Raw genomic sequence first — 26,028 nt, forward strand, 5'->3', positions numbered from 1 at the left:
TTCACCTGTGCAGAGCTCCTGTGGTAAGGGGAGTAGTGGAGTGGCCCAGAGATGGCTGTGTCATGAGGCAGGGCTGGATACTGGCTCTGAATTGGGTGAGGATGCTGGTTGCCATAGCTCCCGTAGTTATAGCTTCCTGTGTACCTAAAATGCAGCGAGTACAATGAATAGCGTGAGTCACTACACAGAAGAACAGTCTGTTTGACACTTTTATAAAATCAACCTCATCTATTTTTCTCTTTTTTGTCTCCCCCCTCCATTTTTTCTTCTTGATTCCTACTGTCACTACCCCGTTGGCCTTGCTGTGGTGAATTTCAAACCCCAGGCTGATTTTCCTTTTTCCTCAGCATTGTTAGCAAGCTTGCGTTCAGGGAATGGAACCTAGATTTGATCAAAACATTACTCTGATGGAAACTGTTCCTCCCATTTTGTTAAGAGCCCATTTGTATATCCTGAAATCAAACAAGGAGGAGACAAATTGCTTTGGCCTTTGTGTTTCTGCATTCCTTAGACTTCTGCTGGGTAATGGTGGTGAAGGACCTGAGGGAAGGACTGCATGGTGAGGCAAGCCACTTTCTGACAATGTGATCTGATCTAGAGCTACTCACGGCCTTATTTCTTACATCTGTGAGATGATGCACAGAGTTGTACTGGGACCACTCATATGAGGGCAATACCACATGCACACAGGGTCAAACATGCATACTGGCTGCTACTACCATGACTATCTGTCATAACATCTTCCTGGCAAAGAACTGGACCTGTGGTCATGGTCACATGAGTCTCTATTCTATCATCATGGTAGAATAAAAAAAAAAAGTCTGAAATACAATTCTAAGAGTGTATTATAATTATATAGGGAAATCGATTCAAGGACTAATGTGGAGATGCCAGGGGATCGGGATTGTGGGCATGCACTGATGCACTGACCTACAGGCCTGTAAGCACCTTCAAGACCTTCAAGCTCTCTACCTTCTGCTGGGCCACCTGTGTGGAGTTGCCTAGATGCCCCTGTACCCTAGTTACTTTGGGGCTGCTGTAGCTAGTCTGCAGGCCTGTGAGCAGCTTGCAGGTGAGGCTTCCTGCACTGTGTGGCAGTGGGTCTCCTCAATGGCAAGAGTGTATTTTCAAGCCACTGCTCATTAGACACAGTGAAGTTGGTGTCTCCTGATAGTCAGAGCGTGATACCAAAGGCTGCTGACATTCAGGTCATGCTTCTGAATGGATGTGCAGGCTGGCCATCACAGCAGCATTGTTCGCTACCCAGGTTTGCACACAACATGGGCAAAACAAATGATCCAGGTGACAGAGCTTGGAAGCTGAAAAGACTCCCTAGCCCTGGGGCATCACTGCAGTCCCCGAGAGACCTCCATGGAGTAGACCACCTCTAGATGGAGGCCAAAGGGACAAGGCCAAAGGGACTGTGAAATTTCATAAGGCTTCGAGGTATGCAGAGTGCTACACAGAGAACTGCTGGGAGGAGCATGAGAGAGGAACTCTGGATTTGGAGCAAGACATGCTCAGTTGGAGCTCCACAGTTTGTCAGCTGCATAAGTTCGGGGACTTCAGGGCCATTAGCGCTTTCTTCCCCCCCTTCACCCACGTATCATGGGGGTCACACAAGGCAGTTCTGTACGGTAATGGCGCTGCATAAGGCATGCAGACTAACCAGAAGGCAGCCTGTGTCTTGTGGAAAAACTACTATCTGAGCCATCCTGAAGTGAAACGTCAAGCATTGCAGAATTACCTACCCGTGTTCCTCTCTGTGGGAGTAGACTGGTATCCTGTGTGTGACAGAGGAAGAAGGCATGTGGGTGCTCCTCATACAGGGTAGTTGTTGGGAGGTCTCAGCTGGGGACCCAGCAGCCGTTGTCACTGTGTATGTTAGTGACCACGTATATGACTGCATTGCTCCTACAGAGACAGATTACATTGCATTGGTCACCGACAGTTTGTATTTAGAACACTACAGAAGCTTCCCATTGCGCCTAAATTAAAAGCCAACGTCACTGACAAGGCATTCTCTTGTTCTGCTCAGCTCCCCAGAAGCATCCCCAGCAACCTCTGGTCTATAACTTCAGAGCATTTCCTCCAGAGTACCATGATCTCTGCCACCACAGGACCTTTGCACGTGCTGCATGTGCTGCCTGGAACCCCCACTCTCCCCTTATTATACTCAGTCTCCACACATGAATCCAGAGGAGCTGTCTGCTAACTTCAGACTAGGTGAACTCCTCCAGTGCATTGTGGGCATACATGGTATCAACTTCAATCTGCAATTCCCCATGCTGGAAGGAAGGTGGTTGGATGGATACCTCTCCCCTCCCCATCACCAGAGTACAAATTCCATGAGGCTAGGTATGTGTCAGTCTGCCCAACCTGGCATTTAGAGCAGTGCTTGACCTGTCCAGATGCACTCAGTAAAAAAGCTTGAGGAAGAAAGTGGACTGGAAAGATGGGGAGAGAGGGAGGAAAAGAATACAAAGCCTAGCACTATATGACCAAGGCTTCATGAACAACTCATGAAAATAGGTGTTGTGAAGCCAACAGAGTGCATTAAGCAACATAAACAGACTGCTGGGCTCTATCTACCTGGCTCTCACTGAAGACTGGCCTTGCATATCAATCTGAGAATTAGAATTTGGAATGCAGATAATGCCTTTTTTAATAAAGTGGCAACAATTTGCATCCAGAGCACAGAAGGGAGGCATATTTTGTCAAGCATCTGTTACAGGCCAGGCACCAGGCTAAATGCTTTCAAAACATCTTTAACTTAAAAAATAATAATAATAATAATAATAATAATAATAATAATGAAACATGTTGAAGAACAGAAGATTTGAGAATCTTCTGAAAGTGGAAGAAGAAAGAGCAGCTAAGTAGGAGACAAAAGTACAATTAGGAATTGGCTGAAGTAGCATTTCCTAAATGCCCGTCTTCCTTAATGAGGGCTTCACCTTGGCTCTGACTTTTTCAGGATCTGATGCTGGAAAGAAGCCTTCTGACTGGGAGCACATGCCCACTGTCCTTGGAATGACAGAGTCTGGGAACAACTTTCAGGTTTCCTCATGAAGAAGTCACTCTAACCTGTTTCCTGTCATCAATACCTCCCTTCCCCCACAGAAGACTTCATCTTGAGTCTTACAGCAGCTCCTTGTGTCAGCACTGGCTGAGGAAGAGAGGCTTCATAGATGCTGAATGGCTTGTCCATGGTCTGAGAGGACACTTGGGTGACCAGGGGGCCCAGATGAACCTCTCACACTTTGCCCTCTATCTGCCTGTGTGTTTCTTTGCTCTGAGCCCTGTTTCTGCCATGTATTAACAGGCTGCTGTTAGGCAAGCCTCTCATATCTTACGAACCTTTGCTTCGTTCTCTGAAAAACAGGACTAGTCTAACTTGCAAGTCTGTTGTAAGGATTTATTAAGATGTGACCAAGAACTTGACATGCAGTGGATTTTTAATGAGATTTGGGAACTATTCCTTATGAATTCAAGTGTTCTGGTATCTTTCTGTGTGTACGGTATGTGTGTAAGTGTTTGTTTTTGTGGTGGGGGTTATTCATGTGTGTTGAGCTACAGGTCAACATCAGGTGTCATCCTCATGACACCTAATCTCCATGTTGTTCTCCATGCTTTCTTTTAAACAGGGTCTCTCTCTAAACCTGGAGCTTGTGAATTTGGTTAGTCTAGCCTGTAAGAGAGCCAGGGAGCCACTCACCTCCTTAGCACTGTGATTACAGACATGTGCCACTCCAGTTGGCTTTGCTAACTTTTTTGTTTTAATAATAAAATAAATAATAATAAACAATAATAATTACTATTATTGTTCAGGAACATGGCATTGCCTGCATGTGGAGGTCAGAGGGCAATTTTGTGGAGTTTTTTGTTTGCTTGTTTGTTTGTTTCCTTCCATCTCTACCTGAGTTCCAGGGATTGAACACAGATGGCCAGGCTTATGCAGAAGTGCCGTTTATCTGCAGAGCCATCACCCCAGCCCTCCTGAAAGGTCCTGACAGTCTATTTCAGAGCCTCTCATACTAGATGGTAAGGACGAAAGTTGAGCTTCTTGGGTCAGTCTTATCACCAGACACTATGTTTGTTGTTATTTTGTTGTTTTGAGTCAGGGTCTTGCTGTATAACCCAAGCTGTTTTCAGACTCTTGGTCCTCCTGCTCCAGCCTCCTATTGCTGAGATTATATGTGTATGATAGTCTGGGTCTTAAGGTTCATGGTTAAATGCTTGATCCCTACAGTGTTTAAGAGGCCTAGTGAGGGTCTTTAGGTCATTAAGAGCATGCCCATGAGGGGGACTGTGAGAGTCAGGTCTTCTATTCACTCTCTTCACATCCTGGCCATGAGGTGAGTGGTTTTGCTTCACCATGGCTTCAGCCAGGAATGAACCACTCCAAGTCCAGAGCACCAGGACCTACTTAAGACTTCAAAGCTGAGCCATAATAAACTTTGTCTTTGTAAACATTGTCCTAGTCACTTGTTACTGTAATGAAAAGCTAGCACACTAGGGATAGAAGGCTTGACTAGTGCCTATAAGGTAGCCAGGTAGAGCAAACTTCTAAAGAGTGTGTTTCTGTGAAGCCACTGGTGCCCTCATTCGGAAAGTGAGAAGTGCCCTTCATTCTGTGTTTCACATCTGCCATATTCTTCCCCACCAAAACAGGGGCTTCATTGGGCCCATTGTTAGAAATCACTCATGAACTGCACCAGGATTAAAGGAGAAAACTTCCCAAGTCATTGCATCCCAGGTGACTGGATTAGACATGCTTCCCTTCTTCTCTCTGTGATAAATTTCCCTTAGAGGGCAGAGTGCCTGCTGGGCAGGTGTGAAGACTCGCCTTCAGTTTTAGAATGGATGTGAAAGGCTGGGGGCAGCTGTGTGTGTGATCCGGAGCTGGGGAGGTGGACAGGAGGATCTGGGAGCTCGCTGGCCAGCCATCTCCAAGTGCAGAGAGGCTCCGAAGAAACAAGGTGGGAGAGTGAGGAGATGCCAACCTCTGCCCACATGTGCACAGATGCACAAATGCAGCTGGGTGTGCTTGTGAACACACACGATCGTGTACTCATGCAAAAACTGCACACACACAGACACACAAAAAATAAATTTCATGAAATTATAGAACTCTTACAATTTCAAATTTTTCCCTTTTTATTAAAAAGGGGCTATTTCTGGGTGAGAAGGTTGGTGATTTTTAAATTTTTGATTTTGTTTTTGTGTTTTTCTATAATGAATGCATATTGTTTCCATAAAAAGAATACATGAAACATATCTATCTATCTATCTATCTATCTATCTATCTATCTATCTACTACCAGAACTGTAATGAGGGAGGAAGTTTGAGAGAATAATGAGCCAGTCACAACAAGCGAGTTTAACCCTTCAAGGCCCAGGACCTCAAGGGAGTGGACAAGGTCTATTTAAAGGGACAATCAAGAAAGGCAGAGTTTCTTTTCTTTTCTTTTGTTTTTCCCAAGCAGCCAGGAAGACTTCATGGGATGGGCGTCACCTGAGGGAATGCAGCAGTAGTAGCTTCTGTCAGAGCCCTGGAGCATAGCAAATGTTCACTCACATCTATGGCCTGCCAACTAGTAGGTGTTCAGTAAGTTTTGATTCCAGAGAATTTGTTGGTGAAGGAGCCAATGTTGCTAAGAATAGCCATTATAAAACAAAAAGCTAGTAGAACTCCTGGGGAAAAGGGCCCCTGCCGTCTAGGGAACAAAACCTCTAAATGGCCATGTGCCAGCAATCTACTGCACCCACTCAGGCAGCCTTAAGCAGATTAGCACCTACTGGCTTGGGTGAGAAGCGGTTTCTGCCCAGGGAGCAGCCAGAACACCTCCTGTCCTACAGCTCGCGGGCCTCCATGGAGAGCTGCTGCCGCAATGGCTGTGGCTTCCCGGAAACTAAGCAAGGAAACGCTGACACAGCCCAAATGCTTGTTCCTTGTTGCTACAGCAGTGCTTCCTGTTAGCCTCACTCCCGTGCTCCCTTCCATTGCCTCCAACCCCAACGGTTCACACAACCCCACCTGTTTAAAGGTCTGGGGTAGTGGCAGTGGCCGGGCTCCTGGTCATTCAGGATTCTATAAAGGTCTCTGAAGGGGCAGCTGATGGCTATTTTACAGTGTCAGAACTAAGATAAGGCACCATTTTCTTTCCGTCCCCAAAGAAGATTCTTCCTTGAGGTTGTTTTTGTTGAGGATGGGACAAGCACAGGGCAGAAAGTGTGCTTGGAAAAGGCAATCAATAATTTCTTGAAAAAATTAGCGAATGTTGAATGTTCATCCAACAGAAACCACAACACATCCTCTCTGTTTTTTTGCCCACACTGACTCCTTTTAATCTTCACAACAAGGTTTCAGGGCATGTAGTATTAACTCCCTTTTCAGTGTTGTTGGGAGATAGAAGTCTTCTATCCTAGGATGGCCTTGAACACATGAACATCCTTTCTCCAGCCTCAGCCTCAAATTCAGTCCCAAGTTCTGGCATTACAGGCATGTGTCATGCATCCTCTTTCAGGTGAGGGTCTTGCTCAGGTTAAATGCACAGTGAGAGGTTGAGTGCAGACCACCCTGGCTCCAAAGCTTTTTCACAACCAGCCATACTTCCCACACTCAGATCCCTGGAGGTAGTGTTAAAATGCAGATCCTGAGCCACTAGGTTAGCAACAGAGTGTAGTGTCAAAGATGACAATGCCATTGGTCCATGGGCCAAACACCAAGAAGCAAGGCTCCGCAACATTACTTCCTGTTGTATATCCTGCTTAAAATAATTTTGAGCTATGTAGCAGTGATATAACCTTTAATCCCAGCACTCAGGAGGCAGAAGCACACGGATCTCTGTGAGTTCAAGGCCAGTCTTGTCTACAAAGTGAGTCCAGGACAGCCAAAGTTACACAAGAAAATCTTGTCTTGGAAAAAAAAAAAAAGACAAAAAAATTTCTTATGGAGCTGAAGAAGTGGCTCAGTGGTTAAGAGCACTGTGTGCTCTTCCAAAGGACTCGGGTTCAATTCCCAGCACCCACATGGCAGTTCACAACTGTCTGGAATGCCGATTCCAAGGGATCTGACACTAGTGCAGATAAAATAAAATTGATTATTTAAAAAAAATAACAAATTTGCCCGAAATGTTGGTAATTGAATCCTCATGTTAAGCAAGTACCCTACCACTAAATGACATGTCCAGCCCAGAAGCCCGGAGGTTCTGCCGAGCGCTACTGTAAAGTGACACCGTTTCCCTGACTGTCCTCCTTCAGGTCCTGGATGAAATCACTGAACCTTTTCCCCCAGCTGAAAATCTAACCTAAGCCTTTGCAGCTTCTCAGAAATAAGCAAGTGCTGGTGTGTGTGTGTGTCTGGAGCACTCTGCCCTAGACAGTACCCACCAGCCATTGGCAGCTGTTCAGACTTCAATTAGTAAAGCCAAATGCAATGAAAAGTTCAGTTCCTTAGTCGAAGAACTTGCTGCGCATGTGCCTAGTGCTTACTGGTTTTGGATAGCTTGGATTTTTATTTTAAAAGTTGTATAAACTAAAAAAAAAAAAAAAAAAAAAAAAAAAAAAAAAAAAAGTTGTATAAACTGAGTATGGTTATTTCCCTTTCGTGTATGTCTGGGCACTGTTTTCATGCATAGAGTTACGTAATGTCATGTGAGGGCTGGGAACCAAACCCAGACCCTCTGGAAGAGCAGCCAATGTTCTGAACTTTTGAGGCATCCCTCCAGCCCTGACAGAAAAGTTTTTCGGTTTTGTTTTGTTATGTTTTTAATTACGATATCACAAAACTTCTATTTAACAAAACATTTCTTATTACCCTTCAAGACTGAGATGGAAAGATTGTGTGTGTCGATCTGCCTATACCTCTATCTATATGTATCCATAACTGTTCTCAGCCCCTGGGATAGTTGTGTTTAAGAAGCATGCCCGCTCACATAGGGAGCCCTGTTTGAGTTACTGCGCTAAAAGCTCCATGGTCACCATCAGATTGATCAAACTGGCCAGGGAAACAAATAAATCCATTCCCAGAAAGACATGTTGGCTTTCCCTCCTGGTCCTCTCTCCCTTACTCACAAACCACAGCCAATCCTCATCACACCAAGCACTTTCTGCCTGGGGCCTGTGCACACCCGGCCTCATTGCCCCTCCTAACTCCTGTGTGGTTGGCTTCTTGTGATCGGCCAGTTCTCGGACAGGCGTCGACTCTTTAGAATTCACTGTCCACCAGCTTGGGCAGATCTCCAGGTTATACTTTTTCATAACACATTTCTATTTTTGCTCATACCCCTTATGGCCATTTGGAGTTACATATTTACCTGGTAGCTTATTTCTGTGTTAACTCTTACCTACTGAAATCTAAGTACCACCAAGGGCATCGGCCAGATCTGTTTTTTTGTTTGTTTGTTTGTTTGTTTGTTTGTTTTTTATTTTTGTTTGTTTCACTTCTGTACCTCCAGGACTGGGTACAGACTAAACACAGAATCCGTACTTATTGCATGAACAAATGAACAGCAAATGAAGTGGACAGATGGACTAAGTCAATATGTGATGGACGGAGTGAAATCAAAGCATGCGTGAAACAACCTTTTTTTCTCTCCTGATTCATTTCTCCTAATTCCATCCCTTTAAAGAAGAGGAAGAAGCTGTGATGGAGGGGGAAAAATTCACTGTAAATGAGTCACCAGTGCCCATCACAGGGAGCCACTTGGCTTAGCTGTATGACTGGGCTTTTGTTATCTGGAAAGTCTGAGGGGTCAGTTATCTTTGTGATATCCTCAACTGCCACAGAGAAAGTGCAGCTGGCCAGGCCAGATGTTCTACAGTCAGGGCCATTTGTGAGGAATCCCCCTGTTTCATCGGGCAACCTAACTTCCCAAGGATTGACTTTGCTGGTTTTGTGTGGCAGGGAACCTGGGTAGGAAGCTGAAAACATGAGCTTAATAGTTAACTTTTATTGTCATTGCCAAAGGAGGGAACACTTAAAGTGACATCATAAATGGGGGTTTTAGAGCCCTTCAGTGGCCCGCCCAGACAGAGTCTGGGCTTAACATTTTGTTTTAAATGACATTAAAGAATTGCAGCCTGATGTCATGTTAAATAGATTGATTAATTTGGCACCACCTGCCATGCCCCTGAGGCAGAAAAGAGCCCCCTTCCCCTAAAGTTAAAAGTTTCTGAACTTTGCCTGATCCTGAGGGAGGAGGCAGGCCCACAAAGTTCCAGGTGGGTGAATGACAAACAGGCCAAGTTTTACCCAGTGGAAATCTGTTGGTGTGGAGTCCTGTAATAACTGGTCTCCTACCAAGTGTTGCCCAAAGGCATTATAGTAAACCCACTCTACTCTGGCCTTGGCCAGCCTCGGTTTTAAGCATCTGTGCCTACTCTTTCCTACCCCTTCTTCAGGACTCGTGTTTAAAACTGATAGCACAGTCTTAATATATTTAAAAGTAGACGGGGAACTAGACATGGACACAAATAGGTGGAGAAACTGTTCTCCCAGCAAGTCATAACTCTTTGTGTTGCTGAGTCTTTCTTAGCCCTTACATCAAAGGATGCCACAAGGTTATAAGCTGTTGACTAATACTTTGTGCTCACTGAACAGACATGATAACTGGTCTCTTTTTCATAGCTGAAAAAATGTGGAAGCGTCCATCCAACAGGAGACAGCAGTTTGATGAAGAGACTCAGGTATCTGGCTGGCCTTGACTCTGAAGTCAAATCTGATAATACATCATTTGCTCAGTGATCATCAGAGTGTACCAGAGATCCAACAAATAACTACGTCACATATAATTTCACTTAAGTTTTGGGGGAAAAAAACCCAACAAACCTTTGTTAGCCCAAAGCTTGCTTGTTTAGGTCCTTTGACATTTTTTTTTCTTGCTTCCTGTTTAGGGTTTGTTGTTGAAGATTTAATTTTACTTGTAATCTCCTGGATGTGCATGCGTGCGTGCCCTTGGATGCCAGTAGAGGGGACTGTATCCCCTAGAGCTGGAGTTACAGATTGTTTTGTAAGCTGCCTGATGTGGGTGCTGGGTTGTTGCTCCTGTTGTACAAAGTCTTCTGTAGCCCAGGCTGGCCTCAAGCTCACTATGTAGCACAGGGTGACTTTGAACTTCTGATCTTACCTCTGCCCCCAACTTCTGTGATTACAGAGGTGCACCAGCATGTGCAGTTTATGCTAGGAATTGAACCCAAGACTTCATGAATGCTCAACATGCACTTTGCCAACTAAGCTACATTTCCAACCCCTATGTTGGGCTTCTTAAAAAATTGTTTTTGGTTTGCGTCTGGCCACATAGCTCAGTGAGAAAGGCACTTACCACTAAACTTGGTCACCTGGGTTGAACCCCTGAGAGATTCAACTACCACATATTTTCTTCTGACCTCCACAAGTGTACACACACACACACACACACACTCAAACACATACCCAAACACGTGCACACACATACACAAATACATTTAATTATTTGTTTTCAAGTTTTTGGAAAGCAGATGGAATATGGAACAGAAATTTAATAAAACTGACTGGGCATTAAAATCATATGCTGAGTTAACTTTTTAAAAGTGCATGATGGGTGGGTTATGTTTTTATTAGATTTATATAATTTTCTAAGTTATATTATTCAATAAAAGTATGCAAAGGCCCCAAATTTAAGAACTCTACAATAATACATTTATAGCATATACATAAAACCATGCAGCTTCTTAGGTAATTATGTGTGTTTCTTCCGAGACCATAGTCCATTGCTGGTCAAGATCCAGTCTGTGGATCCAGACCTGATCCATGGAGTATTTCAAAAGAGGTACTAGAGAAAGATAGTATACATACTTTATGTAAGATGACGTTTTTAATGCCCTCTGCAGATACCTGAGAACAAAGCTGGAATGTGCCAGAATCTTCAAAGCCTACAGTCATCTGAAGAGAAGCCTGTTTTACATTTGTATTTCTAAGAAGCTGCTTTTATGACCTACAGCATGTTGCACAGAACCTTCTCAACACTTTTATGATATTCCCATGGCCTTGGTGATCATCACACCTGCCCCTACCTCAAGGCCTCCAAAAGCCAGGCAGACTCCTGGCAGGACGAATGTGAGATACCCCTATTAGGATTCCCTTCCCATGCCTCCCATCCTGCCGTTTCTCAAACACCCCTGGTTTGATGTGCCATGCTGGGGAGGTAGCCTTCCACTCTGGCCACACTGTTAGGGATGCAGAACTTTCCTGAGTATCTTAGAAGACAGGATGGCCACAACTCCATGGGTTGCCTTGGTGATGGTAGGTATGTCAGGAGCATGATTCAGGGAAATGGCTCTTGGCAGCTCCTGCTGCCCCACTGCTTCTTTTGAGAAGTAGGAGACCCAGGGGACAATGATCTAATACTTCCGGTCTAGGAAGAACCCTTGAATGCTGGAGAACCCATGCACGGGGCTCATATGTGCTTCCTCTTTGTTGTCAGTGAGCAAAAAGTGGTTTTCTCTTCTGTAGTCCCTCTTCCTAGTGAGTGTCAGAACTGCTTGCCTGAAGGTTTGCTGGCCTGGATTCCCAGAGTTTCCAAGCTAGTGTGTCTGTAGGCACTTTCCATGAGCTTGTCTGCAAAGTTATGTGAAGGTGCTGCTACTGCTGGTCTAGGGGACCCACTAGAAGCTGGTGGGGCCTGATATTGAGAGAATGGGCACTTCCAAATGGCTGCATTTAAAATGCTTTCCCTGTGGCAGAATTCCCCACCAATGTGGTATGCATACATGAAGTGGGTTTCTGCTGTACTGACTCCTTACATACTGCCACAGCACCAAGGCCTTCCTAACTAATAAAGGGATTAAAAGAAAGATTTGAAGCTTGAGTAATAAAGAGGATAGCACAGCACCTTACCTAACCCTCCAGTCTATTCTATGAGGTCTCTCCTGATACCTCCAAGCATGGACTCTCCTTCCTTGAGAACCCTGTAGCATTAGTTTATACCTTGACTATGCCATCTTCTATGATGATTTTCTCTGTCTCTCTCATCCCTGAGTGGCCTTGGCATAGTAATATTCCTATCATGCACAGCACTCAGCATAAACTTGGCACTTTCAAAATATCACTGCCCCTCTCTCACACACAACCTATGAAATAACATTCTGCACGGAAGATTTTCAAGGCATGTTAAAAATACTGTGTCAGATGAAAACAGATGCAGAGACTCACAGCTAAATGTTAGGTGGAACTCAGGGAACCTTGTGGAAAAGAAGAACAAGGGTGTGAAGGAGTCAGAGAGGTCAAGGACACTACAAGAAAACCTACAGAATCAACGAACCTGGGCCCATAGGGGCTCACAGAGACTGAACCACCAACCAAAGAACATGCGTGGGACAGAGCTAGGCCCTCTACACATATGTAACAGATGTGCAGCTTGTTTTTCATGTGGTCCCCTAACTGGAGCAGTGGCTGTCTCTGACTCTGTTGCCTGCCTTTGGGTCCCTTTCCTTAACTGGGCTGCCTTGTCTAGTTCTACTGCAATTTGATATGCCAAGGTGGATTGATAACTATGGGAGGCCTTCCCTCTTCTGAGGAGAGAGGGAGGGAGGGAGGGATTGGGGAAGAGAAGAGGGACGGACTGGGAGGAAAGGAAGGAAAGGAAGCTGTGATCAGGATGTTAAGTAAATTAATTAATTAATTTAAAAAAGATCTAATGTTGCTGATGAGAAGGCTGGTATCAATCCAAGTCTCCTCTGGTAATTATCTCTTTGGGGCTGATGAGATCTCTTTGATTTTATTTAGTGAGTTTCCAAGTGATTTCCAACCCATTTCTCCCCACCGCCATTTAATTACCTCAGGAATCAAGGAAAGAAACTTGAAAACTGTGACCCTAAGTCTTATATCTTTGTTCTATAAAACCATTAAGCTAGTAGTATGCTCTCTCTCTCTTGATCTTGTTTTCTTTTATTCTAGTAACACAGACCTTTCTTACTTGCTTTCCTTTCTTAATTAATTAATTTATTTAAAGATAAAGGTTTACTCTGTAGCCCCTGCCCACCCATTCTATAGCTCAGTATTGGCTTCAAGCATTCAGCTATCCTCCTGACTTGCAGCCTTTGGAGTTCTGAGATTATGTGAGTCATAATACCCAGCTACTTCTCCATTTTCTTTTCTTACTTGGAATACACACCTGTAATCCTAGCACTTAGGAGGCAAAGGCAGTAGAATCACCACAAATTTGAAATTAACCTGGTCTGTTCATACAGAGTTCCAGGTCAGCCAGGGCCTCTCCAAACAATAATTTCTAAACATACCAGCTTTTTCTCTTAGCATAGCTTTTTTCTTTTCCTATGAAAAGTAGTTTATTAGAAGGATATGAAAAGAGAGAGAGAAGGGAGGAACAGGATATAATGGGGAGAAAGAGAAGGAGAAGAGAGAAAAGGGAAAGAGAGAGAGAGGGGGCGCCCGGATAGAGAAAGGGGAAGCATAGCTCTTATACTGAACATTTCTTTATCTCCTTGCATTGATTGTATTATCAGAGAACCTCTTAGCTCATCCTTTTAACTAATTCTCTTTCAGTTGTATTTTGTGTTCTGTTCAACTTATGTATCTCTTTCAACAGCTGTCCATTCTTCTTGAAGATCTCTGATTCTCACGAATACATAATCCCCTTTTCATACTGTGCAGTGCTGTTCCCTTCTTGTGGGCTGTGCTTCCAGCACTGGTATGGTGACTTTTTTTAATGTGATAAAACACCTTACCCTAAAGTCTAGCAATTAAACCATTTTCAGCTTAGTTGCATTAAGTGCAGTTGTTGGGCTGTGCAACAACCATCACCATCCATCTCCACAGTTTTTGATCATCCCATATTGAAACTCTGTCCTATGTCTTCTACCTCTACCCTCTATTTTACTCTGAATTTGCCTGCTCTGGGGTCCCTGTAAAAGTGGAATCAGACATTTGCCTTTTGATATCTAGCTCATTTCACTTAGCACAATATCTTCAAGATTCAGTCATGTTATAATTATATATTAGAATTAGAAATATTGTCCAGTATATGATGTTTATATCCATTCACCCATCAATGGGCAAGGAACACAATGGGTCCTTTTCCACATTTCCCCTTTTATACATACTTTTATGTATACATATATACAAATATATATTCTGCATTCTTTTAGTTGTCTTATGTGTGGGTGTTTGCTGAGGCTTTGGCAATTCTTGGGTGTGGCCTGGCCTGTGAGAACACAGTGTGTATCCTGGGCTGTGGGTCTCCCATCAGAGCAACCTTCGAGCCATGTCAGCTTTGCAAAGTCATGCTCACTGTGGGATGGAGCTTGGCCCAAGACCAATTCTGTTCATAGCCACTGCCTCACTTAGTCTTCCTGTGGCTTGATGAGGCTTCCTACCTGTCCACATTTCCAGAGACATTGCTCAGGATTGGGTTCATGTTTTTTGATTTCAGGCATGCCTGTCTACCAATTCACAGGACATTTTAATAATTTCAGTGGCTTCCTTTGGGGAGTAGAGATTTACCATGTGCTTAATCTGCTAACGGAAAACAGCAACATATGGAAGATATACTAATGAACAATCTGAGTCCTGTAAACCTTCCTCGAATCCAGGAAAATCCCTGAGTCTTGGGATTCCTTTGTATGTTTGGAGGAAGATTGTCTTCCAGAAATTTCTTGCTTTCAACATGTACTCCCCACCCCACACTTTGGAGAACCTTCTTTTACCTGTTGTGCTAAGGCCGGTGTACTCGGGGGATGGGTTGTTGACAGGGGAGGAGGGTGGTGGCACCTCCACAGATGTGGCAGATTTTGCTGGAGAAAATGATGGGCCTGGTGAAGGGGTTGCTGGGGCAGTCTCTGTCAAGATAATTTCTTCCTGAACTTCTGCTGCAAATACAGAAACGGTAAGTTCTTAGAGCCCAAGGTCAAGGACAATTGCCTTTAAAGAACCACAAGAAACGAAGCATGTTTTCTAATCTGTGTCCTATGGGTTACTCCCTGCTTAAAGCCCTTCAGTGGTTTCCACACACAGGTGCCCACGCTACAGAGGAAGAGAAACTGGTGATTTCTCAGTGTCTGAGCCACTCCCCACAGCTATATTCTTGGGTGTGTGAAATTAAAGAAACAGAACAGAAGTAAGTATAGTGGCCAGATTTCAGCTCACCTGTGCCTCCTTCTCCCTTCATGGCTCGCATGAGCTCGTTGGCCCGCTCCTGACAATGCAGAGATTCCAATAAGTAGAGCACGTAGTCATCAAACATCAAGTGAATTAGGTGAAAAGACCCTGGCGAGAAAATATCAGGCAGAAAGTGAGTTGGCTGACCTTGTGTGTCCCCTCCCCCTGGCCAAGGGCATGCTGCTGTGTCCTCTAAACAGTGCTCAGGATATCTCCTCTTCCGCAATATCTCCCCGTTGTGGCTTCAGCTGTCCATCTTTTGCCATATTCCCAGTCAAGCCCATTAATCCTCTGCATTCATATGTCACCATTAAAAAAAAAAGTACACACTAAGCCTGAGCTTTCAGGTTCCCAGCAGCCAGTCCTTGTTTTGGCACAATGGCACTCATTTCCACTTTTTCTATAGCATAGCCTATAAGTGTGTCTATGGCAGGGAACGTACCTGTTAGTTCATGGGTGTCTACCAGTGTGCCCGGCATAATCGAAGAAGCAATTGAAATAATCATTTTGCAATGACAGAATCATTTCTCTAAGTGTTTTTGAGACCCACTAAGTACAAGGTCTTTAGAAAAGGTACCAGATGGGGAAGATTTGGGATTTTCAAGGAGCACATTTTGAATGCAGATAATTCCTTAAGAAGGAAAGTAAAGAGTCATTTTTAAGACTGTCCCCATGTACCAGTGTCTGAGCTCAACATTTTCCAAGATCTACAACCAGTACAAAAGATCTACCCAGTACAAAAGACATTTTGACTTCTGTGTTTCAGCCTACCTTGCCTAGTCCTTTTCAATAAGAAAAACAAAGTTAGACCTAAGTACATTGACCAAGTGTTCTGTGGCAACCACTATATTAGCCAATGTAGGTTATTGTGTATAATCTACATCTTAGTCACATGCGATAAATAGTACTCTGTTACAAAGGAGAAAAACCGAAACTCAAGATTCACAGAAACAGGGAAGGCTACACAGTCAAGTGCAGAACTCGACTTGAACTGCTCCTGAAGTTGCTGTTTATTGTGCAGTTTGTAATGTTCTCTAAAAGGAAGACGGCGAAGCAGAATGAGAGAAGTATACATTAGGTGCTTAATAAATGATAACTGTTGCTATCTCAAGATCTGCACAATGACTGATTCATTCAATTACAGTAAAAAAAAAAAACCCTCAAATGATAGCTTCATATACTTGAAGCATTTGTAAAAAGAAATTATTTTACTTGCTAGGATGTTGGTCTAAGGCAATATGGATGGAATGAAACATCTATGAGCTAGTGAATTAGAGTATATGATTAAAAAAATGGGTGTGCCTAGTAGTGTTTGTCCAGGAAGTCCTTTAGAAACCATCAGCACACCCAATAGGTCTCTTAATTTTCAATTGTTCTTCAAACAGGAGCTTTGTAGAGCTGTTGCCCCTGCCTGTGATGGTGCTGTCATTCTCTGAGTACAAGGGAGAAGCTACAAGTCAAGCTTGGAGGTGGACTTAGTAAGGGCTACAGCGTTCTTTTTAAAAGTCCATCCTTAGGATTATTGGGCAGGAAGCAGTTCAGTGCCAGGATGTCATGGCCACATAAGAGGATAAATATAGAAGAAAAATGAGGGTCGGGGGCAGTGCTGAAGCTCCATAACACAGGGGTTTTTAAAATTTTCTCCTATCCTCTGTTCTGTGCCAGTGGTGACCTGGACACATCAGAGACTCCACACACATATATTAGAGAAATGAAGGAATGGTCAAGCACAGACTACTCTGCTGTATGTGTGGGCTAAGCTCTTCCACCTTCCAAGAACACTGTGAAGGTTTTATTCTTCTCAGCTAATTTGTTAGGGGGAAAAGGCTCTCAGGTCCAGAACTAGTGATCAGCAAAGGTCATTATGAGATGATAAGGTACTGGAGGCAAAGAAAACCTGATATTTGGTAACCTACTCCACTGCATTTGCTAGACACTGGAATTTTCTTCATTCTGGGCAAGGTGTTCTAGCTTATAGAAGATGAGAGCATTCTAAAATGAGTGTTAGTATACTTACCACATAGCTTTATGATATGCTGAACATTTTTCTATATTTAAATCATGTTTTTAATTGTTTTCTTCCTTATTGTAATTTCCCTGACTCTTTATGCTCGTCCCTTTGAATAATGACTAATCTTGAATGTTATTGTTCACATGTTTTTCTACTGTTACTATACACTTACATATCTGTAGAGAACACATATATAGTTTTCTAATGTGGTGTAAGTGATACAATACCCTACATAGCATTCTATAACCTGCTTTGACAGTTTTCTGTTTGTAGATCCATGCATGTGGACATGGAGCTGCAGCTGAAGAACCGACCATTGACTACCACAGTTTTCCCGTTCTCCTGACAGTGAAAGCTAGGTTGTTGACAAATTTTATCATTGAAAATTAGCTACGATGACCATTTTTGCATCTAGGGAGTGCAAGGTTGCCTGCCAGACTGGTTTACACTTTTACCGGTACCATGTAAGGTGCTGGCAAAAAGGGTATGAACTTTGAAGTAACCTAATTACCACAGAGACACATGTCCTTTCATGTACTTGTTCATTTTTACAATTTCCTGTTCTATAAACTGCCATTTGTGTCTCTTGCTTATTTTATTTTTACATACTGGAGTTATGTATTTAAAGACCAAGGATATATCTCAGTGGGTAAGGGCACTTGCCCCAAGTTTGACAACTTGAGTTCTTTCCTTGGGACCACGTGGTAGGAGGAGGAAACCAACTCCCACAAATTGTCCTCTAACTTCCACATATCCCTATGCCCCCATAGATAGGTGATAGGTGATAGATGATAGAAAGATAGATAGATAGATAGATAGATAGATAGATAGATAGATAGATAGATATAAGATAGATTAGATATAGATAAGAGATAGATGATTAGATATAGATAAGATAGATAGATAGATAGATAGATAGATAGATAGATAGATAGATAGATATAGATAGATAGACAGATAGGGAGATAGATAGATAGATAGATAGATAGATAGATAGATAGATAGATATAGAGAGATAAGTAGAAGATAGATAGATAGATAGATAGATATAAGATAGATTAGATATAGATAAGAGATAGATGATTAGATATAGATAAGATAGATAGATAGATATAGAGAGATAAGTAGAAGATAGATAGATAGATATAAGATAGATTAGATATAGATAAGAGATAGATGATTAGATATAGATAAGATAGATAGATCGATAGATAGATAGATATAGAGAGATAAGTAGAAGATAGATAGATAGATAGATAGATAGATAGATAGATAGATAGATAGATAGATAGGAAGGTAGATAAATAGGAAGGTAGATGATAGATAAGTAGATAGATACCTTATTTAGAGTGGGTTTCAATATATTCTGGATTTTAATCATTTGATAGTTATATCCATTTCAAAATATATCCCTCTTTTCCATGTTCTTTTTAGAAATGCTTTAACTTTGTTTATGGAACACGTTAAGCGCAAATTTAAGTCTCAATGAATGTGTCATTCCTAGAACGGCAAAAGCTCCATGAACTGAGCAATGAACACAAGTGGCAAATGGAGAAATAGCACTGTGAGCACATTATTTAGAAATCTAAAATTACCAAGAAAACTAACAATCAGAGCGTGGGGGTGTTCAGCTGCGGAGAGCAGGCCCACAATAGGCAGCAGATGCCATTTATGAATTATCCTGCTGTCATCCAAAAACGTACAGCGACTCTGACATCATTCCCTCCATCTTGTTGTAAGATTAGAGGTAATTTTACTCCAGGGCAGTTTAAAACATATATATCAATGTCTCTTCTCCTAAGGTTTTCTCGTGGCTGATTTATAGTATCTATAATAATACATCCAGAGGAAGCAGCCTGGCCAAGCCTCTCATACTAAGTCTTGTTTCACATTCTTCCAAAATACATGCTAATACACACACACACACACACACACACACACACATATATATATTCAAATGCTCCTTGGCACTATTTTCCTTCATTCTTTGTTCTTTGTGTGTTTGTGCTTTTATTTTATGGGGCGGGGGGTGTTTGTTTTTTTTTCAAGACAGGGTTTCTCTCTATAGATCTGGCTGTCCTGGACTCACTTTGTATAACAGGCTGTCCTCGAGCTCACAGAGATCCACCTGCCTCTGCCTCCCAAGAGCCGGGATTAAAGGCTTGTAGTACCATCCCACCCAGCCTCCTATATCCTCCCTTCCCCTATTCCCTCAGAATAGGAGAGCCTCCCTATCGAGACACCCAGTTCATCTATTCACATGAGGATTAAGTTCATTTTCCTCCCCTGTGGCCTGGTAGGGCAGTCCCATCAGAGGGAAGAGGTTAAAAAGCAGGTAACAGTACATGTCAGAGATATCCTCCGCTACACTGCTTGTTGGGCCCACATGAAACCTAAGATGCCCACCAGGTATTTATAAGTAGAGGACCTAGGTCCAGACCGTGCATTGTCCTTGGTTGGCGCTTCAGATTCCATAGGCTCCTCTGGGCCCTGGTTGATTGGCTCCGATGGTCCTTGTTTCTACTCTTCAACTCTGTCTATTCTATTTCCCCTTCTGATTGAGAATTATGCGTTTTCCCTAGGGTCCTCCTTATTACTTATCTTTGTGAGGTCTGTACATTGTGGTATGTCTATCCTGTACTATATGACTAAAATTCACTTATGAGTATATACTATGTGTGTCTTTTGGAGTCTGTGTTACCTCACTCAGGATGATCATTTCTAGTTCCATCCTGCAAATTTCATTTCTTTGTTTTTAATGGCTGAGTAGTATTCCATTGTGTAAATGTACCACAGTTTCTTTATCTATTCTTTGGTTGAGGGACATCTAGGTTGTTTTCAGTTACTGGTTATTACGAATAAAGCTGCTATGCACATGGTTGAGCAAATGTCCTTGTTGTGTGGTGGAGCATCTTTCAGGAGTGTGCCCAGGAGTGGTGCACTACTGGCTATTGAGGTATGGCTAGTCCCAGTTTTCTGATCAAGTGTCAGATTGATTTTCAAAGTATACAAGTTTGCACTCCTGTCAGCAATGGAGGAGTGTTTCCCTTTTTTCTACATCCTTGCCAGCATGAGCTGTCAATTGAATTTTTCATCTTAGCCATTCTGATAGGTGTAAGATGGAATCTTAAGAGCCATTTTGATTTGTATTTCCCTGATGACTAAAGACGTTGAGCATTTAGATCTATTTTTGTCATTGTTACTGTTTTTCATTTAGATATTCCCTCTTGGAAGTTAGAGCATCTAATTTCATCTTAGTCACCCTAAAATTCTTGCCTCAGAAAAACCACTGGTCTGAGTCCCATTTCTGTCTCACCAGTAGTCCCTGACACTCTTATCTTAAAGACCTGGGAGTGAGGATCTGATGGGCTGAAGAAAGGCCTCTCTCCTGACTATCTGTCTCTGTGCTATTTATTCTCTTGAATATCGCTGTCAAAAGCCACGCTGTCTTGCTTTGCAATCAACTCGAGTGTCAGCTGAGCATGTCCCTGCACCTTGCTTGCCCTAACCGTCACAGCATCTTCACTCTCCTAGTCCTTTAGGTTTCCATAGGAATGAAGAGGATAAGGTTATATCCAAGCAAATTTGAAGATGAGAGTTGGAAGTCCATTGAATTTATACATTCAATGAGAATTAACATCTTTTGAATCTTTCCAAACATATTTTTTTCTTTAAGGGCTTTTTTTTTTTTTTTTCTATTTCTTTGAGACAGGGTCTCACCATCTGGCTCTGGCTGGCTTTGAACTCACTGTGTATCACAAACTGGACCTGAGCTTGCAGAGGCCCCTGCCTCAGCCTTCAGAGTGCTGACAAAGCAGGCATGAGCCATGGTACCTGGCCATAAAGCTTAGGGGATTTCACCTTTTTTCAGAATTATTTTAAGGTACTTTTTAGACTCAGTTACTACTATGAATAATGCTATTACTTTTTAAATTTTATTTCAATGTGCTAACAATACCAATGCTTTTATAAAAACTAAAGTAACTTAATTTTCATTTATGTTATAGACTTCTTTTTTAAAAAAAAATATTTGTTTTATGTATATGAGTGATCTATCTGTATGTACACATGCATGCCAAAAGAGGGCATCAGATCCCAGTATAGCTGGTTGTGAGCCATCATGTGGTTGCTGGGAATTGGAGTCAGGACCTCTGAAAGAGCAGACAGTGTTCTTAACTGCTGAGCCATCTCTAGACTCTTTTCTTAAAGAAACTATATTACATTTATTATGTGTGCACCCATAATACCAGATTTGGCAGCAAGAGCCTTTACCCACTAACTGAGATATTTCACCCACCACTAATCATGATTTAAGAAAGAAAGAAAGAAAGAAAGAGAGAGAGAGACAGAAAAAGAAAGAGAGAGAGAGAGCGAGAAAGAAAGAAAAGAAAAGCTGGGTATGGTGGCATATGCTCCTAATCCCAGCACTTGGGAGGCAGAGGTAGGTGTTATCTGTGAGTTTGATGCCAGCCTGGTTTACATATTGAGTTTCAGGCCATCCAGGGCTGCGGTAGAAAGACTGTCTCAAAACAACCTGGGGTGAGATAGGTCTTCTAGTGTTTTCCTATGTAGGAAACAGTGTGGCTGAGTCACAATGGTATATGTTCTTGCTGGGTTTGAAATTGAGATTAGCTCATTAAATGGATGTTGTCGCTTTCCAGTTTTTATTTTTAGTCTTTTAAATAAAGATTTCCATAAGCTAAGAATTACACAACCCATCATTTAGGAAAGCTCTAAAAATATTTTGCCTGTTGTTTGCAGGCATAGTGTCTTCCGCATTTACTCTGTTATCGTTTCCACTGTCTTGTTCTGTTTTTCACCTTCCCACATAGGTTCTGTGGTTTTTTCACCTCCTCTTGCCATCTCTTAAATGTTCATAGTATTCTACTTCCAGCTGTAAATTATGATGATGGTTCCATAGTAACAATCTCTTCATCCATCCTATACATACCCTTATGTGTCTACTGTAAAAGCATATATGAATACACATTTCAGACAAAATCTGAAGCTATCTAGTAGTTCTATTAGAGACAAAGACCTCTACACATTTTAATTGTTCATTGAGCGGTTACTTCTCATTAATCCATGTTCTACATTTTCTTCTAGAACTTGGCTTTACCTTTGTAAAGAATACACATAAAGATTAGTTTGGGGCCATCAATATGTCTCAATGGGTAAGATACTTGCTGTTTACCCTAAAGACCTGAGTTCAGTTCTCAGAACCCATATGGTGGAAAGAGAGAACTGCCTCCCCAGGGTTGCCCTCTGACCTCCATATTCATGCTGTGGCTTGCCCCACCCCCACATATGCATACATAAATAACAAATGAATGCAGAAAGGGTTAGCTAATTAAATTTGTTTACTTAAATTTTTCTTTCGTGCGAAAATTCAGGGCCCCCCAATTCACATACATTCTTTGCATTAAAGTTGGTGGACAGGAGGCCTGGAACTCTTGAACCAAGAGAGTTTGAAGGACCTTAGCGAGTGTCTGAGATCTGCCCTTTGACGGGATGGTCACCTACAGGCCCCTAGTCACCCTAGGTACCGACCACAGGAACCCATCCGGGTGATGAAATGGTTGTCTCAGGCCTCTGCTTTGGGGCAGTTTGTTACGCAGCAGTGATAGTCAGAAAATTATTGTTTCCCATGTGACACAATGTGTGGCTTTATTTTTCTTCCTGCTAAAGTGCATCCTTTTGTAGCCTTTGCTTTTTTGATACATGTGTTGTAGTGTGATACATAGTTATATAAAGACCAAATTACACTGGTCTTTATATAACTGAAAAGCCTTCCTGTCACCCTCATGCTTAGTAAGTTGACGATTTTTGTTCTCAGCATTTACAAGCTATTACTACACTGTTGTCTGGTACCTGTTAGTATTTGCAAGTCTGATGATTATTCTTTTTTCTTATCACTTTAAATTAAAAAAAAAACCTTAATCCACAAATTAAAAACCATCGGTGTGGACAAAATAAAGTTCTCAAACCTTTTGTGCTATCTGCCTGAGTCTGGGTAATGAGTAATTGTGGTGATGTAGATGATCTGGTTTTGAAGCAGGGCTCTGCCATTCTGCCTCTTTGAAGTTGGACAAAGAAATTCAACAAATTCCCTTCCCAAGCTGTGGAAGGAAATCTATGTCCATTTGCCTTGCAGAGTTAAAGTAAAAAAAAAAAAAAAAAAAAAAAAGTGGTCTTCTATTTTTGCAAAATATTTGTTAAAATAATTTATTTTTGGCTACTATTTGCCTTATTACATGCCCACTCTAGGGAAGTACTTACAAAGTTTCACCCCAGCTTCCTCATCTGACATACTGGAGGCAGTAATAGGAAAAAATGCTAATAGAATGTCTAAATTCTGTTAGGCTCTCCATAATCACTATTTTGTAGTTCCCATTGATGTTGAACTGAGAAAGGCAGGTGGGTTAGGGGAGCTTATTGGAAAGAGCGAACAGCTGAGCCAAGAAGGATGGCCTGTCCCTGGAAGAATCGAGTCTGCTCTGCAGGTCCTCCTTCTCTCTGGGCCTATGCCAGGGAAGAAGGTTTATAATCTTAGGGCTTGGAGAGGGCTCGAGTGGCAGTAGCAACACCAGGGTCCTCCTAATGTTTAGCAGGCTCTGGTAATGGGGAGCCAGAGCACTTGAATGTAGAGAAGCAGTCTGGAAGTTCCCATCACAGGCATCAGGTCTGGGTGCCGCTCCCTGACAGATGCCCATGGGGCCCCCAGCCCCAGCCCAGAGGGTGAGCGTTGATGCTGGACCACAAGACAAGCATATGGAAAGTTGGTGCAGGGTGCATAGCCCTGCCCTGCTGTCATGCTGGACTTTTCGGATGGTTTTCCTCTCGAGTATTTCAGGAACTATTGTTGCTTTCCAGACATCCACAACAGTGAAATAAATGGGCATTTGATGAAAATCCACAATGAAAGGATGAAGGGTGCTGTGCTACCTGGAGATCCAGGTGTCCCCTGACTATTGACATCACCAGATCCAAAGCTTGTCACTTGTTACCTTTGTAAACTTCTTCCAGATACACTGTTTACTGGTGGAAAGTCTGGTTTCTCCAGATCAAAGCACAGACTTAGTGAAAAAAGGAATTATGGAGACAAAAGTGAAAAGCAATCAGGGAGATGGAAGATGTCAACTACCTTTCGAAGGGGTTCTGAGAAGAGGAGATAGCATATGCTAAGGCCTTTGAGGTATTTCCCAAGATCACTGTAATGGCCAGCATGCCAAGCTGGCACTTGCACAGAATCCACACCATTCTCCATGCCAAGGGCCATACAGAAGTTATAAGATACATAGAGCTGGCCCTTGGGGCTGGGGGAGGGGGCAGGGAACAGCTAATTTCCTAATTAGCTGTTTTCATACAGCGAACACATGACCCAAACACAGCCACCAACTGGGTCTTTGACATATACAGGCAGAGGGGGAGCTGGGCTTTTGTCTACTACACATTCTTTCAACTTGCCTGTCACCCCAAGCTGCAAAACTTAACAATGAGTCAGATGAGCTGGACCATTTCAGAGTCTGCTGAATGGACTTAGAGGCAGGCATTGTTTCAACCCACTCAAGGCTGAGAAAAATACCATAAGAGTGAAATTGGGTTAACATCTCTCTTTCCAGTGTGTGTGTGTGTGTTTACCATATATATAGTAATGTATACATGTAAAAAATATATAAATGCATCATTTACCCAAGTTTCGAGTACACCTCAAAACAGTGTAATTGAACAGGAAGTAAGCCCACAAAATCCATTTTAAGGAGTCATACATCTCAGGAAGAAATTCAAGGCATTGATAAACCACAGTCGTTGTGTCTGGGCTTCCATTTATAAATACAAATATATATATATATATATATTTGCCAAAACAAATGAGCTGCAAAGAGTAATGCCAAGGAGACTTGGCATTACTTGCTGCACAGATGGAGGCGGTCAGTACTGTGCTTATCTCAGGGGTCAGCACATGGAAGAATAGGGATAAGGCAGGGAGTAGAGGCTCCTGGCTTTGCACCTGTGCTTGTGTGAAAATGGTTGAATCTTTGATTTTGAAGCAATAAGAAAAATTTCAAAAGCAGTTACACACAAGAAAATGGTCTTTCCAGAGCTATAGGTAACACATGCTATCATTAACCAGGGACTGGAAGTCATCAAAACGCCACATCTGATGGCACTGCCCAGGCAGCAGTCATTAGAGTATTTCCATACTCTGCTCTAAGAGAGTTTCCATCTGTAGCTGAAGCATGGGGAGGCTCAGAGAACCTCAGGACTGAAGTGAAGGAATTTGCCAACAGAATGCCTCTCTGAGTGGGCCAACAGTGTTTCCTAAAAAATGCTCCAGTGTTTTACTTCACTGTGTGGCACAACTGGAAAATGATGACAAGCCATTGATGATAAGAGGTTAGATGGACCAAACTGAGGCTGGGTTGGCTTAATACGAAATTACTGGAAAAGAGTTCACATCTACACTTGCAGAGGAAGAGAGCATGGAAGCAATTACCCAGAAACTTTACTAACAGCCCCCGGTAGAGACACCAGGAAACAGAGACCAGTGTTTTGGAATGCCTTTCCAGGTCCCTCACTATGGACGAGCTGGATAATCAAACATACTCCCTCTCCGCTGAAAAGAAGACAACTGTGTCCACAGGCAGCATGATATCTGCACCAAGATGGGGACCAGGTTTCTGCCTGCAGAGACAGGACCTGAGGACAGATGCCAAGTGCTGTCTCAGTGTAGAGTAGTAAGTGAGGACTAGGGGTGATCCAAGGGACCAAGAAAACAAAAAAAGAAAAGTGAGTGCAAAGTCTTCTTCTAGAGAGTAGGCCAGAGTGCATTTCTGAAGAAATATTAAGTCAAAACATC

At 42.6% G+C, this 26,028-nt stretch overlaps 1 protein-coding gene across 4 annotated transcripts in view; it reads right to left on the reverse strand.

The window, feature by feature from the left end:
• The window catches only part of Rfx4 (regulatory factor X4), a 153,553-nt gene that overhangs the window by 9,697 nt on the left and 117,828 nt on the right, over window positions 1-26,028 (reverse strand). For 3 of the 4 annotated variants that reach the window (XM_060377830.1, XM_060377833.1, XM_060377832.1), the window contains exons 14-17: window positions 15,146-15,265; window positions 14,707-14,868; window positions 1,752-1,914; window positions 6-144 (exon numbers count right to left, since the gene is read on the reverse strand). In XM_060377830.1, coding sequence (XP_060233813.1) covers window positions 6-144; window positions 1,752-1,914; window positions 14,707-14,868; window positions 15,146-15,265 — 584 coding nt within the window. The remainder of the gene's footprint in view (window positions 1-5; window positions 145-1,751; window positions 1,915-14,706; window positions 14,869-15,145; window positions 15,266-26,028) is intronic. The other variant, XM_060377831.1, reaches the window with a different exon arrangement.

This window comes from Meriones unguiculatus, chromosome 2 (assembly GCF_030254825.1).
Source record: "Meriones unguiculatus strain TT.TT164.6M chromosome 2, Bangor_MerUng_6.1, whole genome shotgun sequence".
NCBI classification, from domain to species: domain Eukaryota; kingdom Metazoa; phylum Chordata; class Mammalia; order Rodentia; family Muridae; genus Meriones; species Meriones unguiculatus.